The 17798-nt window shown below is 42.1% G+C and overlaps 2 protein-coding genes across 3 annotated transcripts in view; one reads left to right on the top strand and one right to left on the bottom strand.

Annotated features, from left to right (window-relative positions):
- Positions 1 to 481: 481 nt before the first annotated feature.
- On the top strand, positions 482 to 10135 carry usp42 (ubiquitin specific peptidase 42). Of its 2 annotated transcripts, none has more exons than XM_030754404.1 (18): positions 482 to 640; positions 2197 to 2443; positions 3075 to 3281; positions 3372 to 3482; positions 3708 to 3807; positions 5087 to 5154; positions 5265 to 5335; positions 5432 to 5514; positions 5636 to 5747; positions 5863 to 6003; positions 6208 to 6308; positions 6493 to 6658; positions 6780 to 7448; positions 7549 to 7628; positions 7738 to 8853; positions 9225 to 9529; positions 9618 to 9668; positions 9762 to 10135. In XM_030754404.1, exons 2-17 carry the CDS (start codon positions 2206 to 2208, stop codon positions 9662 to 9664), a joined length of 3615 nt encoding a protein of 1204 aa, XP_030610264.1. In that variant the 5' UTR covers positions 482 to 640; positions 2197 to 2205; the 3' UTR covers positions 9665 to 9668; positions 9762 to 10135. The 2 variants fall into 2 exon arrangements, with proteins under 2 accessions (XP_030610264.1, XP_030610265.1); XM_030754405.1 differs by lacking the exon at positions 482 to 640 and adding an exon at positions 949 to 1331.
- A 1255-nt stretch (positions 10136 to 11390) lies between these two features.
- The window catches only part of LOC115797872 (cytohesin-3), a 31051-nt gene continuing 24643 nt past the window's right edge, over positions 11391 to 17798 (bottom strand). Inside the window, exons 10-13 of the mRNA XM_030754409.1 lie at positions 16626 to 16702; positions 14605 to 14676; positions 14337 to 14491; positions 11391 to 12681 (exon numbers count right to left, since the gene is read on the bottom strand). Coding sequence (XP_030610269.1) covers positions 12609 to 12681; positions 14337 to 14491; positions 14605 to 14676; positions 16626 to 16702 — 377 coding nt within the window. The 3' untranslated portion in view covers positions 11391 to 12608. The remainder of the gene's footprint in view (positions 12682 to 14336; positions 14492 to 14604; positions 14677 to 16625; positions 16703 to 17798) is intronic.

Here is a 17798-nt window from a genome sequence, read left to right as displayed (position 1 = left end):
GTTTGTATTATAAGTTTGAAAAATAGCTGTTTAAGCAGAACTGAGAAAGTGTATAGAGTGGGATTTTTTATTTATTTATTTTTGTGCAGCCCGAGAGTTAAAGTTGCAAATTGTTAAGCAGTGTTTGGCACAATAAGTCTTAATGATTTTTCTGACAATATGGGAACATATTGTATTGTTATGATTGGGGATTGCTATATTTCCAGTATACCTGATTGAGAATGGTTTAAATGTGACACAAGGAATGCCCTCTGTTATATTTCAAGAACTTTTTAAAAGTTAAAATCCTGTGAGCACCCAATAATATTTAGAAAATAGTATTTCAACATAGTTTTTGTATTGTTTGAGCAAAATAATTACGCCAAGACAGAGTAACAGAGTAACTATACAGCTATAAAGCTCACACTGTGTGGTGGTACACCATGTACACAAAGGTTAGAGGTATGTACATGCGACGGATATTCAGTGGAAACGTTTCTCATAGAGACGGTCGAATGAGCCTATCAGAGACCTCGTTTCATCTCAGGTACCCGGATGTACCCGTGGGGCAATTAGCTACGTCATTGTTCACCGCCGGACACCCGCTAGAAATAAGGAATGGATTTACAACCGCTACTAACACGATCATAACAGATTCCAGGTGAGTGTTGCGTTGCTCTTACGATCAAGTGTCACTTTAACTGTGTGCCCGTAATATTTTTGTAGGTCTGAGCCGCTGTGATTTGTTGTAGTAATCTTACACCGGTTCTCTATGTCATGTCGGAGAGAGCAGCGCAGTGATCACACACAACCCGCCGGTGTCGAGCCCCTCCTTTCTCCTCTAGCTAGACGCCCCGTTGCCCAGGCCCCATACACATTTTGAATAAAATAAATGTTACAACGCGACCAGGAAACCATTCGTCAACCTCCTAGTCTATAACTGCGTTTCTCTGCGCCATGTCAGCCCCCGTCCGTCATCCCGAGATAGCTAGCGAGCGGGCTAGCCGCAATAGCGACAATGTAGCCGCGAAGGCGCCGCCGCCGCACGTCCTGTTAGCGGCGTTCGATAGCTGTGTGTTCCGCTCGCTGTTTCCATGGTGTTGTGGTGAATAGAATGTTTGACCTCGGTTTGGTTCTTTAAAAGCCTTTGACGTACACTTTTCATCGGCGCTCTGTCTAACCCGAGAGAAAACGAAGATTTTGTGTGAGTTTTGTTGAAATTTAGCGACGCTGCGTGTTAAAGGCCTAGCTGCCGTCTGTTAGCCGAAGTGAGCCACTCTGTCGGAGCAGGTGGGAGGGAACAGCTGCTGGTGTTGTAAACGTGCTTCCGACTAGCAAATTTCCACGGTCGGGTAGGTTATCGACCGCTGTTACCTTCATGAATTTTTCCAGAGCTAAAGTTATGCTCAGTGATCGTTGTTCTAAGTTGGTTAATCGGACCAAAGTGATATTAGATGTCAAAAGTTAGCTTTGTCTGCTGGCGTTTGTTATTTAAAGTGAATCTGACAACAGATATTCAATACAAGGAGAGAGTGAAAGACGAATACCGTCCCCTTAGAATTATAAGGTTCTAGATATTAAGTTTTAAAGTTTTTGCACTCTGTATAGCAAAAAATACACACGGAATAAGTCTTGTTCACACATGATTTTGAAACACACCCTATATGTACTCTAAATTAGTGATATCAAAATCCTATTAAATGTGAAAATGAGGGGTTTTTTGAACAAGTGAAATGCAGATAGAACCTTAGAATTCAAAAAACGAGTTTTTAGAATTCTAAGGTTCTATCTGCAAAATGTGACAACTACTGATTTTCAAGGAATGAAAAATAGTTATAGTAAGTTTTAAACCATAAAATTATAGATGTAACAGTGTCCACAAGTATGGTTAAATCAAATTTAATGAATTATGTGACTTTTTTAAGTTTCTTCTTTCATGGCAAACTGTTGTTTGAAACTGCACACATTTCCCTTTAAAAGAACTAGAAGAAGCTGATGCAAAGTTAATGTTTCAGTGCTACAACATCTCTATCCATCCATTCTCTTCCGCTTATCCTGTTCAGGGTCGCGGGGTGGGGGGCTCGAGCACATCCCATCTATCCCTATTTCTTGGATGGGTGTTCTGTTAACTGTAATTTCCCCGTTGTGGGACTAATAAAGGTATTTGTATTCTGCAGCTCATAAAATTATACATTTGTGTGTCTGTCCCTAATGCAGCTATGAACAATGACCATAGTTGACAGATCATCAGAAAAGTCTGACCACGAGTCAGTCGGGTGTAACCGATCCTCCTTCACCAGTGGAGACGTGGGGATGGACGGCAGTTGTTCCAGCAGCTGGGCAGTGGGCCCCACTGTGCCCGGCGACTCTCCAAGGCTCAAGGCTCCAGTAGGCTGCCTGGGCCCCACTCCTGGAGCTGCTGTGTACAATACACCCTCCTCTGTAGACCGGCCCAAGGAGCAAGGTAGGAGCAGGGACTGCCTTTTTTCTTTTTTTTTTATGTATTTTTAAAGCTGGAAGGAAGGATATTTATTAGTTGCACATATTCATCTCAAACAGAATAGTTTCCCAACCTGTTTTATCAAATGCACAACCACACATGCATTTGTGCCTCTTTTTTCCCCCCATATGTACCAGTACTTATCAGAATTGTTTGTATTTGATTGTAGTGACACAAATCATAAACACAAAGTAACATAAAGCTAATCGTTTTCCTACTGTTTTCACACAACTGTGACAACTGTTTTTGTGGGTGTTGTGTTGCTGCTTCCACTCTACTTTCATTCATCCAGTTATGTAACGCAGCCAGCTTTGCATGATCAGTCACTTCAGTTTGTGATGCAGTTGGTGCTTTGCTATAAAGACCAGCAGCCCAACTTATTTACCAGAAACAAACTAGCCTGTCTTCCTTCCTTAGCCTGATCTCAGTGGCCAGGATCACATTGTATAACTGTTAATAGTTGTAGCTTTTACTATAAAGTCCCGACATGACTTTAGCATGTGCGTGCCTAAGAAATGTAGTATATTAAATAAAATGCTTATGTCCTTAACCTGGAAAATGTATTGAATTAGATTTTGTGGCTCTGTGTGTTCAGTGATAAGCAGTGGCGATGGAATTGACTTGCCCCAGAAGGTCCTGTTCTCTCCAGATCGGCTCAACCTAAAGTGGGCCCAGGTTCACCGCATTGGTGCAGGCCTCCAGAACATGGGGAACACCTGCTTCCTCAACTCAGCCCTGCAGTGTCTCACCTACACCCCTCCCTTAGCCAACTACATGCTGACGCGGGAGCACTCCAAGACATGTAAGTTTATTTCACCAAGGATGGCGTTACACAGTCATGCACTAACTCTCACATTGCTTCACATATTTTCTCTCTTTGTCTCTGCTGCAGGTCACGAGCCAGGGTTCTGTATGATGTGCACCATGCAAAACCACATCATTCAGGTTTTTGCCAACTCTGGGAATGTCATTAAGCCCATCGGTGTACTCAATGAGCTTAAAAGTAAGTGGGGGATGGCTGATGCTGTGCTCCTGTGCACAGTGTTTACCTATAATTTAATGATAGGAGGCGCTGTGTGACTATTTACCTTTTTTAATTTTGGAGGGAAATACTCTGGTGGGACTTTGCATTCTGCTTTTAAAGAAGTTTAAACTTGCATTTAACTATGGTGTTCTTAACAACATTCATCTCCCTGTTTGTTTGTTTTTTTCTTCCTCTCCCACACAGGGATTGCAAAGCACTTCCGCTATGGGAGCCAGGAAGATGCACACGAATTCCTGCGGTACACAGTGGATGCTATGCAAAAGTCCTGCTTACCTGGAACCAAGTGAGGAACTAAAAACACACAAACACATTTGCTTAAGCTGACAATGTTTTCACGTCATTCGGTAGTAAGTTCTATATATATCTACATATAGGTAACATCATGACAATAGGAGAATATGGAATGTTTTATCCTGTTTTTCAGGAATTACGGTATCTACCGGTTCCTTTTTAGCTAAGTTGCTGATAGTATTTTTTGGAATACAGATTCCTCTCTGTCTTACCTGACTGACAACTCTGATTACATACTAGACAAACCACATTAGGGTTTTTTTTTTTAACCTCAAGTTCCTCAGTGAACTTTTACTGCTCCAATACAGAAAGTATTCTTACAGCAGGCGTGCTGGCTTGTTGTGGTAACAGGGCTCGAAAAGATCAGAAGCGGCTTAATAGGGTTAAGGTAAAAACAGGTGTCTGGGATTACAGGTGGAGAGAGCTGCCATACTTAGAAGAAATCTATACTAGACACTGAGGGAACAGGTTAAGCAGTATGAGCGTGAACACACAGCCCTTTTAGGTCATCTTTTATTCGCCCTGATGATGGTATTAAAGTAGCATTACTGTAGCTGCGAAACTCGGATAGTTTTCATCCACAGGCAGTAAGACCGTGTAACAGCTAAGAAGGAACTAGTGCATATAAATTCCAATTTTTTGTTGCTGTTGTTGTACAGCTTTTTTCATGTTATGCAATTGATTAGCCTATATTTAACTGTACGCATGTGTGGTGTGTGTGTATGCTAGTACAGTACCAGTCAAAAGTGTGTCCAAACCTTACTGTAAGTTCATCGCTGTCTTTTCTGTGCGCTGCAGAAAGGTAACCTGAGGACAAGTTTGTTACTGCACTGTAATGTGCTGTTTCTAATGCATATGAAAGTAAATGTGCACTAAAAGTAGTACACTGATGCATTCAAATATTCATGTTTTTCTCTGTGTTAGTGTAAAGCTTCAAATCCTGCGTGCACATTTAACTAAAACTACATGTTTAATAGATGCACTGGGCTGAGTATTGTGGTTCTCATGGGACTCCTAAAAAATTATTTTTCTTAAATTTATTTATTTATTATTTTTTAAGAACTTAAAGCATCAAGTCAGTTCTTGCTGTGTAGTAACAGGTGGCCTCTTAAGTTATTACTCTTGCTCTAATTCCTTCCATTTTCACTTCTGCTCTGTGAATACTATAAAGCAATTTTCTTTCTGCTCCAGGGTAGTCATAAAATAAATGGTCAGTCGTGTCACTACCCTGATTAGTTGATTTTTCACATTTTTCTTTCTCTGTGTTACAGATTGGACAGGCAAACGCAGGCAACCACTTTCATCCATCAAGTGTTTGGCGGGTACCTAAGATCCAGAGGTAAGTCGTTGTTTTTTTTTTATTTTATTTAATTTGCTTCTTATACATATTGCCATGTTTTTGTCTTACAGCTTGTGTGACACTCATAACACTGATTTTGTCTTTTTTAGTTAAATGTTTAAACTGCAAAGCCGTCTCGGATACATTCGACCCTTTTCTGGATATCACTCTGGAAATTAAGGTAATTGGACCACATTCAAAGCCACTTTGCTAGGATGTATCCTCTGTGTTGCTAATTATGTTTCTTTGTTTTTTTTCTTTCTCTCTCTTCATCCAGACGGCTCTGAGTGTCTCCAAAGCTCTGGAGCAATTTGTCAAGCCAGAACAGCTGGATGGCGAAAATGCATACAAATGCACCAAGTAAGTCAGAAAGATGCCAAGCAATGATGTGCCCATCCTTTTTTTTTTTTTTTTTTGTTTTCCTAAAAACCTTTATTTATGTGTGATTTTTGCCAACGAGCTGAATGTTTGTTTCCTTCAGGTGCAAAAAAATGGTAACAGCCTCAAAGAGATTCACAATCCATCGCAGCTCCAATGTGCTCACCCTCTCACTCAAACGCTTTGCAAACTTCAGTGGAGGCAAAATCACAAAGGTACCTGGACACACTTAAGTCATAAAGATACAAGACAGCTTCTTTATGTATTGTTGTTATAAACAAGATATTTGGGAGTCGTTTTTGAAATAAAGTTTTTGTGTGGTGTCATCAGGATGTGAAATACCCAGAGTATCTGGATCTGCGCCCCTTCATGTCTCAGTCCCAAGGGGAGGCCCAGCTCTACGGGCTGTATGCCGTACTGGTTCACTCTGGATTCAGTTGTCATGCTGGACACTACTTCTGCTATATTAAGGTACTGGCTGTGCTACAAACCACTGAATGCTGCTGTTGCTTAGTACAAACACACACGCACACCGTCAACAACTCACTTCAGCAGAAAACTGAATGCAAACAGAGCAAAATACTGTGTGTGCATTAAAAACCTACATAAGTATAATATTTTTTTCTTCTGCAAACTGAATCTGCTGTGTCAAATCTCTATGGCTTTGTCTTGCAGGCCAGCAATGGTCAGTGGTATCAGATGAATGACTCCTCTGTGTCAGTGAGTGACATCAGGTCTGTCCTCAATCAGCAGGCCTATGTTCTCTTCTACATAAAGTGAGTAAACAATCAGTTTCTTAAAAATTGTAGCCTTATTCCTTTAGAATAAGTTTTCATTAATTATTAATGTAGCAACATTTATTTCCATCTTCTTTTTCCTTTTTTTTTTAAATTGAAAATGTATTCTTAAAATGTTGAAATGCTTCCCTTTTGTTAATGTTCTTCTTGTTCATGTCATCAGGTCCACAGATGTGAAAAAACCTGGGGACTACAGCCACTTGAACCATAACCCTGGCATCTCTGGGCAGTCATCTCCCCGACCGGTGGTGATCCCACGCGTCAACACCACTGTCCACCACAACAGTGTTGGCTTCATAGGTCCACAGCTGCCACCACACATGACCAAGGTACTTCCTCACCTATGAACATTGATGCTAATATAATAATAGATGATAAGTTATGATTTATTTTTTTTATTCGGTGTTTCCCTTCTAAACACACATTCTTGCGCCCTTCTTGTTTCTTCAGAGTTCTCTTCATGTTAATGGGAATGGATCTCTGAGGGACTATCCCACGAGCTCCAAGGCCAGCACCAGCAGCAGTGTGGTGGGGAAATCAAACCATGGCCTGGCTGCTTCTTCTTCCTCTTCTATCTCCCACTCAGTCAGCCGGCCCACAATGATTCCAGACAGCGACAAACGGCAGAAGCTTTCATTTTCAATTGGACAAAGCAAACTGAACCGCACAGCCTCTTCCTCCTCATCCTCTTACTGCCAGCCGTCCTCTGCCAGCAGCTCCTCCTCAAGCTCCTTGTCCTCCTCACAGTCTACCTCAGACGTCCAACCGGACGTTCGTTTTATTCCGCGTCCACTAAACCAAGTTAACGGCATGTCTTGCAGTAACGGGGATCACCACCCTGGAGGAAACGGCGCATCCTTCCTGGTGCCGTACAGTCAAGAGTCTTCAGAGGAATCAGACCAGGAGAACTGTGGCACTCTGGATAACGGCAGTTTATCCAAGTCTCATCCTAAGGAAAGTAAAGACACAGGAAATGTCTTTGACAGTTCTCCCAAAACCACCAATGGGGAGTCAGCTGTGCACCATATTGGCAATGGATTAAATGGACCAACTTATGGAGTCTCCAAATCCAACCAAAACGGACACCATAAAGTGAATGGACACAGCAGCCCTGATAAGGTAAATATTGTGTTTATTTTTATAAAGTGCACATTTTTTAATTGTTTTTAGGTGTAGTTTGTTTTGTACTAATAATGTCTTTTGTTTTTTGGCACATCAGCTCACTGGCAATAATCACGGCAGTTTGATGTCTGCGGCTCCTGTTGCTAATGGACTAGGCAGCGACCATAGCCAACCAAAGTAAGACTAACGCTGAGCTGAAAAAAGTTCTTGCTCTGTTTTCCACTTTATGCAGTTAAAATAAAGCATTGCTCATATTGCTTCTAATTTTTTTTCTTTATTTTTCCAGCAAAGATGCACATAACCCTGCCTCATCCCAGGCCGGTTCTTCTCAGAGCATTCATCCTGCTGCTAATGAGAGCCAGGATTTCTCCACTCCTGACACAAGGGCTAAAACTCTGTCTGAACCTCTGCCTCATAGTACAGGATCCTCCGCCGCTAGCTCGCCACCCTCAGCTACTGCTACAAATACCCCTTCTATTGCATCTAAAGAGTCTGCTTCCACTCTTTCTTCTTCTGGGCATGATGGCAACCCTGCGGCCTTATCCCCTCAGCTGGACTGCTCTCAAAGCACCAGTGCGGCTTCTGCAGCTTCACAGAAGGTTAGCGCAAGCAAGGCTGAAGCCAAGGCGCTACCACAAGCTAAATGTACATCAACAGGGACTGAAGGACATAAGGATACTAAGGAGCAGTACCAGTCCAAGCCTAGCTCTAGAGGCAGTGAAAGACGATCTTCCCGAGACAGGGATAAGGACAGACTGCACTCTAGTTATGGCAGAGATAGAGAGAGGCACTACAGGGATAGGAGTCACGAGCGAGAAAGTGACAGTGATGGTCACCGGTACAGAAGGGACTACAGAGATAACCACCATCGCCAGTACAGAGATCGTTTCCCTCCCCCCGGACGTTACTACAGGGAATGGGAGGCCGAGCGCAACCGGGAGCGAACTTTCCAGCACCCTCGGGAGCGCGATGGCGACCGGTGCTCTAACCATTACCATTACTATCGTTACCGGTCGAGAGAGGATGTGGACCACGAGCGAAGGGGATACGGTCACTCCCACCGCGAGGAATCACGCGGCAGTCGGAGGTGGCCTCAGGAGAGTCGAGACTCCTTGGCGATGAAGGATAAGTCCAATGGCAAAGAGAGGGAATATTACCCTTCAAAGACTGAAACTTCTTCACCTTATGCAGTGCCGGAAACAAACAAGCTCAAGGGCTCCCCGCCACGGGCTCGCCTTTCCTCTTTTGATTCAGCTCCAAACAAGGAGGATCAAAATCACAAGAGGACCGATCGCCTCAGCAGGGAGAGGGACGGCAGCTCTGAGGCTCGCCACACTAAAAAACACAAAAAGAGTAAGAAGAAGAAGAAATCAAAGGATAAAGACAGACACCGCGAGAGCGGGTGAGTATTGCTGTCTCTCTCTCCATTCTGACAGAAAGTCAAAAAGATGTTTTTCTTTTGGATGTTTGAGCGATCAAAAGTCTGTGTGTGCCCTCATTATTTATCATTTATGTTATCACTACATTCATTTAGAGGCTGCAAACAAAGTCTTTATTTACATCAGAGTGTTTAGAACAGCCTTTTAGTAATTAAACTAAATATGGGTGTATATTTATCGGTTAAAATTTTAATTGTAGGGGAAGCGAAGATGCCATTTTAAGAATTTTCAAACCAGATCGTCAACACTTTAATTCAAAAACAATACAAACAGCAAAGCTTGAAATCTCAGTTCGTTTTGTAAACAATCCCCCCGGTTCTCTGTCGTCCCCTAGGAGCTCTGACGGGGATTCAGACAGACCTGCAGAAGCAAAAAAGAAGAAGAAGAAAAAGAGGCGGCACCGGGACAGCGACCCCGAACAGCACAGCCCGGACGCAGCTCGCAGCCACAGAAACAGGAGCAGCGAGGAAAGGGAGAGGCGCAAGCGGCATTACGCTGACATTAAGGACTCTAAACAGGAAGATGGCTATTCGCCGGAAAAACGGCGCCGCACAGAGGGCAGCGGCAGTCATCTACTCCCCTCCCATCACACCGCGCCAACAAACGGTTCAAATTATGGCCATCTCAATGGATACACAGGTATTCATTTATTCTCCAAATTACAGGAACGCTAAATTAAATGCTGCTGAAGAGCTAGTTCATTTAGAGCGTTGACTCTGTTTTGTAGGTTACAGCCGCAGCGGCAGTGGATTTTCCAGCGACCTGAAACACTGACTCTGTGAGTAGATGCTTTTTATTTTATTTTATTTTTAAATAAAGTCAGCACTTATATTTTTAGGTCTTCATTATGTCCTCTTCTTTCTCATTTCAGACACCATTTTAACAACAGCAGAGGAATGACATCAACTTTTTTGATGTGGTGCTTCTTCATTGGGAATATATTGTATTTTTACCACAAGTAAAGTGTTTTAAAAACTTTTTTTTTTTTTTTTAAACTGGAGTTGATTTATTTGCCGTTATTTCTCCAAGGTAATGGTTAAAGAGAAACTGTCATCTGTTGAACATTTATGATGAAGAATATTAATATATACTTGTATGAACACAAAGCCTGGAGCTTAAACATCTCAACTGCTGCTCAGTGGAACTCAGGACTTGAAAAACATGTTAACATCCATCAGATATCCACCTGCTTCGAAGAGGAATGACATTTTCTTTAAAAAAAAAAAAAAAAAAAAAAAAAAAAAAGGGAATAATGTGATGCTCGAGAAAAGGACTGTAAGGTGTCGTGTCGGTTGCAAGTTTAAGATGTCAGCATATCTACAGCGCTGCAATGATTTATTTTATTTTACTTAAATTTTCCTTTGAGCCCAGTGGGAGCAGTGAAACTAATGGGAGTTATTTGTGCAAAAAGGGGGGGCTGATGAGTGCGTCGGTGGGAACAAAGCGTTGCTGAATGATACCTCCGTGTTAACCCTGGACAGACTTGAGAACATTTCCCAGCTTTTGTTTGCATCTTCGTTTCCATTTCTGAAGCCTAAGATTCACTCGCAAGATGCAGAGGGTTTGTTTTTTTTCTGTTTCTTTTCTTTTTGTTGCTCATGCCTCTCTCCCCTGTCATTATTATTTTTAGGCACTCAAAAAAAAAAAAAGAAAATAAGCAGCATCAAAACTTTGCTGTGGACCTTTTTTTTTCTCCTTTTTTTTTTTTTTTTTTTTAGCTTTTTAGTGAAAGACACAGTTTGTCATCTAGCGTCATTTAAAAAAATACTGTGAATTTAATTTTGAACTGTAATATCAGTTATTTTTATATGTAAAAAAAAAAAAAAATCCTGTATCAGGATTCTCAGATTTTTTTTTTTTTGTTTGTTTGTTTTGTTTTATTTTACGTTCTTTTTAGGAAAACTAATTTTGAGCATATTCTCCAGACAAAAATTCAGTCGTGAATGTGCTTTTTTTTTTTTTCTTTTTCTTTAATTTCTTTTTCAACTCTTGACAGAAGTTGGAAGAAAAACTGCTGTTATACCTTTTAAGTTTAGCATGTACGAATTTATACATTGTATAAGGTAAACGCCTTAAAATACATTTGTTAATGTCAGAAATTGTAATTTGTTCTTGGTCTTGGACTTTGTTTACAAGCTGCATTGAAATGAATGAAAAAATGCTGATTGAGATGCGTTGCAGGGATTTCCTTTTTAAAGCCCCTGTCTGCCTTTGTATGATATAGAATAGACCGAGACTCTTGTTGAACAAACCTTCTGCTACCGTTAAATTATAATGTAGATCCACTAACAGCACTCCAGTGTATTCAGGTTTTTTTTTTTTTTTTTAAATATAGACACTTTTTTTTAGCTATTTGGGCCACCAGGACGGCTCAGCTTACTCCTGATTTACTCACAGCACTGTATCTGTGTTTTGAAATAACCAAAGACATGGTAAGTTTGGTGAGTCAAGCACCTCTCACTGAATTCACATGCACGCAAAAGCTGTTTTCTTATCAGCATGTATTTTTTATTCAAGAGTGTACATCAAAGTATTCAAGAGCCGCTTTCCCGGGCAAACGCCAAACCGTGCTTAAAGCTGAAAGCTGCACCCGGTGAGACGAGTTTTGGCTGCAGGTCGGTTTGAGCTGCCTGGGAAAACGGTCCTCAGATTCCAGTTGGCATTCACACAAATTCCAGCATCTTATTTTGAAGGGTTTCTGTCCTAATACTCTCTTGTTCCTCTTTCATATAACATCATGTATTATCTGAACCTCAGTAATAACAGTGTGAGGGTATTGGGGGGGGGGGGGTTCACTGCTCCACAAAGAGCTGCACAACAACCCTCTTCCACCATTGTAAACTGTTAGCTGTAAAACTATAAAAAAAGAAAAAAAAAAAAAAGGTGAACGGGTAAAGGCCAATATAATTTCCACACTACGTGAACACAAAAAACAACAGTATGTAAATTATATACTATACATGCATAATGTGAGTCGGGGGGGAGGGGGCTGCCTCTTTTGTGAAAAGATGAGAAAATAAATACAAAAAAAGAAACAATCGCAAAGGTGGATCTTCACTACGTGAGTTAATATGACACATTATAGCTTTTCAAAACTGCTGACAGGCTTCATTACGCTCGAGCCGGTTAGCCTTCAGAAAGGAAACATTGTAAATGAAGCGTATGAACCTGTGTTGAGTATGTTTGCATATACAGATACAGTCACTTAAGGGCTACCAATCAGACCAGCTGACTGATAAGCTTGAGGCTTTCTGTAGTGACGCGTTACTAGAAAATATTGTTGGCAGTTGTCGAAGGAGGTGAAGGTAATAAAATGCTGAGACCAGACAAGTTGGTCTGAATGGCTGGAGCTGTGTGGATATTCAGAGTTTCAAATCCTCCCAATGTGTTGCAGTGCCTTATGTGTCCAGCAGGGAGCAGTTTCACATTAAAGCACGATGAAAAGAGTGATTACAGCTATGGCTATCTCCAAATATATGAAGTCCTCATGCTGTTCTCTGTTATCATCCAGCTTGGTGAGGATTTCCTTTTTTGCTTGTGGCATTCCCATCAGCCAAGAATTGAGGTGCAGAAAAATCTTCAGGCATAACTAGGGATGATCCATATAGTCCCATAAGCCTGACAGAGAGACTCTTAAACACACACACACACATACACACAAGGACTCCTGATGACAGAAATGCTGCTGACACTTGATGTAGCTGTGAGTGAGTCATCATCATTTTTTGTTGGCTATCCTCCTCTTCCTGGTGGCCAGCATGTCGTAGAAAGGATCCCTGCTGATGCTTGCTCTGTGGAGGACAGGAAGGAACAGATTAATGATTCAGTGTGTCCAAGTGGTCTCAGCAAGGGCTGATTCAACAACACATATTTTTAATATTAGCAAAACTAGTCCTATCTGGTCTGTCTCTGTGTCAGCCCTGCGACAGACTGGTGGCCTTTCCGGGATGTGCCCTGCCTCTCACCCCACGAAAGGTGGGAAAGGCTACAGCCCCTCCCGTGACCCTGAACCGGATAAGCGGAAGAAACTGGATAGATGGACGGATGCAGGCTCCTATCTATCGTTAGAGACCAAAACCCATCCCGAAGTGAGAGACTGAACCCAAAAAAGCTGTGGGCTGTAAAGTTAACGCAACGAGCTAAAAAAAAAAAAAAAAAAAACCTGCAACATTTCACAAAGCTAAGAGGAACTGCAGGTTAGGTGAGAATCATGTGTGAGTTTGTCACAATGAGCATCTTTCACCTTGCACGTGTGACACAGAGTTGCTGGAAAATTGCATCATAGTTGCTTTAAGTTGTGTGTTAATGCAGCTACGTATCAGCCCACGCTGCTCATTTTCCACAGTGTATATAATTTGCAGTGCCAGTCCATTGTAATGATGGGCTTCTACAGCAGAGTCTGAGATTCCTGATGGGAATAACGCTGAGTAATTAGCCCCTTTCCCGGCAGCATGACAGTTGAAGTGCTCTGTGTGTGTTTGTAGTACGCACAGAACAATTTCTACAACAGCAGTTTCCAGGCTCACAGATGAATCAGGTCGGACAACGTGTGTGTGTGTCTGTGTGTGTGTGCAGTCGCGTGCTTGTGTGAAATCTGCTGACCACAGGACAGTCTGCCGCCCCAGAGTGTGGCTGCTCTGTCCCGCTGAGTCTAATGTGTAATCATTCTTATGTCAACGTGACAGGAGACTTGGTCATGTGGCGAGCCAACAGTCCTGGTGCACTGATCTGAAATTTTCCAAACCAGGAAAATTAGCACTTTTCAGCCCCTTTAACCACACACGAGGCACACTCACCAAAACAAGATTCCAGTTACTCATCCTAAAACCTTCCCCACTGCTTCCATTTAACATCTCTCAATACTAAGTGTTTTTTAATGTCATCAGAACACAGAAAGATTCAGTAACACAATTTTCCACTTGATATTGATCATATTTGCCGGTGAAGCAGAGTGGATCATAACCAGTGAGCTAAGCAATTACCCAGTGGGTCCAATTTGCAGCAGCACCTCCACTCCTCTCTAACGAGGCGGCGTTTGGATGGAACGTGTTAAGGCTGTCATTACACTTTTAAGTGTGCAGCAGGGCCTAGTGACTGAGCAGGTGTGTGTGTGTGTGTGTTTTTCTTCTCTGCTTGTTGCACGCTAATCAAAGGGAAGTGTGCTTATCCAGCAGAGCAGACATCACCTCCGAGTGTTATCTGCATGGAAGTGTGAGAAAATGAGTCACAGTTAGTCACCAGCCTGTATGTGTGCACTTGTGCCTCTAAGCACAGTTATGATTAAGCTCACAGCCCCGTGTGTGTGTGTGTGTCTGTGTCTGTGTCTGTGTGTGTGGGCTTCTCACAGTCAAGGTCAGACATGAGAAAGTCCCACATGGGAGCAGGCAGGCGTTGGCTAAGTGCCCTCTCGGTGTAAATGGATCTACACTAACACGGCGTCTCTTACTTGATGGATTTGATCCACTCCTCTTTCTCCTCCGGAGTGGGGGCTGATATCCTGTACACTACATGGTTTCCCTCGACGACGCGTCCATCCGCCTCTGTCTTGCAGGCCTTGATCACCTGACCTTTGTGGTTGGGGTTGTAGAGCTCAAAGCAGTTCTAAAGAGAAATTGTGAAGCAGTTGATATGCATGATGAAAAAAATGTGAGAATACACCGTTTGTGTTTTTTAGTATAAAGGTGTTGCAGTTTAAATGGGAGGAAGATGCTTACAGGTTTTCTCGGCTCATCCACCTCTCTGATACTGAGGTTTTCCAGAGGTATGATCCCACGAGGCTCTTTATCCTGAAGACACGCAAGAAACAATCCTCAGTATCACTAATTCAGTGCATGCACATCACTTTACCACTAAAATTTGCATGAAGACAATATATCTGTGTCCAATGAAGACACAATGGCAAAAGGCACTAAAGGATACAGCCTAAATCATCATCAAATCCCCCTGAGCCAGATCTACCCCTTGCTTAAGACAGCTAGTTTCAAAACACAGCCAAAATGCTCAAGAAGGAACTTTACAAACCAAAGTGCCATTACAAGAAAAAAAGACATCCATCTTTCCTATACAGCCTATGCTCTTTGTTTGTCTTGTTTGGTGTGGTTGGCAGCTGGGCTTTTATTGAAGGCAATTTTAAATTCCAAGAAATCAGAACTATTAGTGTCACAAAATTTATTCAGGAACAATTTTTGATGCAACACATTTAATTTCCAGTGCTTTTTTTTTTTTTCACCTTATACTGAGTCTGAATACATCTAAGTAAAAATCAAGGTTCAATTAAAACACACTGAAGGTTTTTATTCATCCTGGTCCCCCAAGGGAGAAGTAACCCTACTCTCTTCATCCCTTCATCCCCCTATTGTGTCTGTGGGGCCAGATGTGAGGTGTGTGTGTGTGTGTGTGTGTTGGGGGATCTTGAGGAACAGCCCCATGTCCTGCTTGTCATCTTCCTTCTAATGAGGGGGCACAGTGGAGGGGAGGAAATGCCCTGGGATAGCTTCACACAGCTGGCTCTGTGTGCGCCTTTTAGAGCGTGCACGCATGTGTGTGTGTGTGTGTGTGTGTGTGTGTGTGTGTGTGTGTGTGCCCCCACCGCAGAAGGCATTTGTGTGTGCTGAGGGATTCATGGTCGTGGGCTTGGGGGAGGCACTTGGCTTATAGCTTAGCAGGGCCAGATGTGTGCTGCAGACTTTGCAGATGTTTCCTATGATGTCTCATGTTAATTACTGGAGTGAGGTTCATTTAGGTCAAGGGGGCTGCATCTGTTAAATAGCAGAGCTGGAAGGCACATGTGTGTGAGTGTGTGTGTATGTGTGTGTGGGGGGGGAGACAGACCAAATGGATGCCCCTTTTGTTTAATTTGTCTCTACTATATCTGTTCACAAAATTCTACTACACAGTGCTGGGTTAAATATTTTATAATATATTTTAAAATAATGTGAACATTTATTACAGACACATTCTAAAAGGAATAGTCAGACATTTTGGAAAATATGTTTAATCGCATTCTTGTTGCGAGTTAGTCACTAAGATAGAAAACCAAGTCACGACTGTGTGGCACTAGCTGACTATCTTAGCTTAGATTATCTTAGCATACTAAAAATGTATGAACACCAAGCATGACGGTTTTACTGGGGATGTTCTGCTCTATGACTTCCCATCCATAAAGTGTCAGTGACAAGGGCGAGGCGATTTTTTTTTCCCATCCTTTTCAAGTCTTTGTGCTAAGCCAAGACAAGCATCTCCAGGCTTTAGTGTCATAGAGAGTGCAGCAGTGGTTAAATGTACAAACAGACTTACCAAGAAGTCCTGCTTCAGGTTTTTTTTTTTTAATCTTAGTATAATTTTATTTATATATATTATAAGTATTTAGCAGTGGTGCCCCTGAGATGGTGGTGGCCATCATGTAAAACCTAAAGCTTGGGTGACATCGAGGTGGCAACATCCATCTTTTTTCTTTTATTAATTAATTTTTTAAAATAGTCTGTAAATATTAGAGTTGTACTACTCTCGTCTAACTTTCAACACTAAAAGTGGATTAGCCACTTTACTATAAAGAAGAACTAATTTCTTTAAGATCAGCTGCATCGATTCTGTGCTGCAAAAGCGGGAAAACGTGAAAAGCAAATTCTTGTAAACCGAAAAAATGAACCAGACTGAATCTTAAAATAGCTGTCACTGGCATATGATATATTCTGTCCTGACACACACTGATGCACACACCAAATTGTCTACTTACTGTTGTGTATTCAAAGTAATAGAGGCAGTTGTCGGTCAGAATGAACCACCTCCTCTTCCATGTCTTCACTCGGCCACCTGTGAGGGAGAAGCAAACAGCGTTTGAGCTCAAACTGAAGAGATAGCACTGTTTGTGTATGTGGAAGCTAACCTGCAGGAGACCTTTGTTCCACGTGCCACATCTGGTTCAAATCAACATTTCCCTGCATCATAAGACTGAATCAGAGGCTGTATGCATCTCCAGCACCCCTCCTCCCCATTCCCTCGAGATTGATGCCTGCGAGGGCAACGGTCTGGAGGTGAACACAGTATTTCCTTCCAGGAGGAATCACAGACACGTACGCACCGCATACATGTGACAGCTAAGAGAAGCAGTGCCCTGACCTGATCTGACCAGTGAGCTCAACTTGAGAAAAGCCTGATTTTTTTTTTTTAAGAGAAAGCAGCAGAAAAAAAAAAGGCCCACAATTGTTGTAGAGATCGGTGCCTGAACCAAAGCTCTTTTTGACAGTACAAAGAAATATTTGAATGCGTGAATAATATAAGGAAATCCCTCCAATCTCTCCATCTGGCTCTACTCTATCAGCAAATAAAAAATAGATTATTGGGATTATCGGATTTTATGATAACTGCCCTATCAGCGATACAATAAGCAATTTATCTATGTAATCAGGAAAACCTAAAGCGACTGATGTCAGCGTCCAATCTGCACTGTATACTTCATAATAACTTGTTTGCTGACTGGATGAAAAGTGCACGAAGCAGCTGTCACTGCTGTAATCAATACGTAATGTTCACGTGCTATGAGAATTAAGGAGCTTCACCAGGAATCAAAGCAAAACATCTTATTAACCACAGCAGAATGCTTCACTCAAACAACAAGAGCATCCCCACATTAAACATTTGAGGCTGATGTAGCTGTGATTACATATGTAAGAAAAAAGAAGATCTAAAAGGATCTAGCGAGTGCAGCTCATTTATTAGAGGAACAGAGGAATCCCTGAATGAGCACGAGGTGATAAAGCCTGCAGGGCAGGAACAAAGCAAAACAATGAAAAAGGGCAAGGCTCTCTGATATTTCAATGCATGACCAGCCACGCAGCCGTAGGTACACATTCCCACAGTGCAGTCTCAAGCAGCCCATTCACTAAAGCTCGAGCACTTCTGCCAGGAA

The sequence above is a fragment of the Archocentrus centrarchus genome, chromosome 19 (assembly GCF_007364275.1).
Source record: "Archocentrus centrarchus isolate MPI-CPG fArcCen1 chromosome 19, fArcCen1, whole genome shotgun sequence".
NCBI classification, from domain to species: domain Eukaryota; kingdom Metazoa; phylum Chordata; class Actinopteri; order Cichliformes; family Cichlidae; genus Archocentrus; species Archocentrus centrarchus.
The sequence above is the reverse complement of the archived record's forward strand: the minus strand, read 5'-3'. Positions and strand labels throughout refer to the sequence as shown.

Bases quoted from the DNA above. Each gene is read 5' to 3' on its own strand.
- usp42 (XM_030754404.1), top strand. From the start codon at position 2,206: ATGACCATAGTTGACAGATCATCAGAAAAGTCTGACCACGAGTCAGTC. The intron at 3,808-5,086 runs GTGAGGAACTAA...TCTGTGTTACAG, and splicing joins TCCTGCTTACCTGGAACCAA to ATTGGACAGGCAAACGCAGG. The intron at 5,748-5,862 runs GTACCTGGACAC...TGGTGTCATCAG, and splicing joins GTGGAGGCAAAATCACAAAG to GATGTGAAATACCCAGAGTA.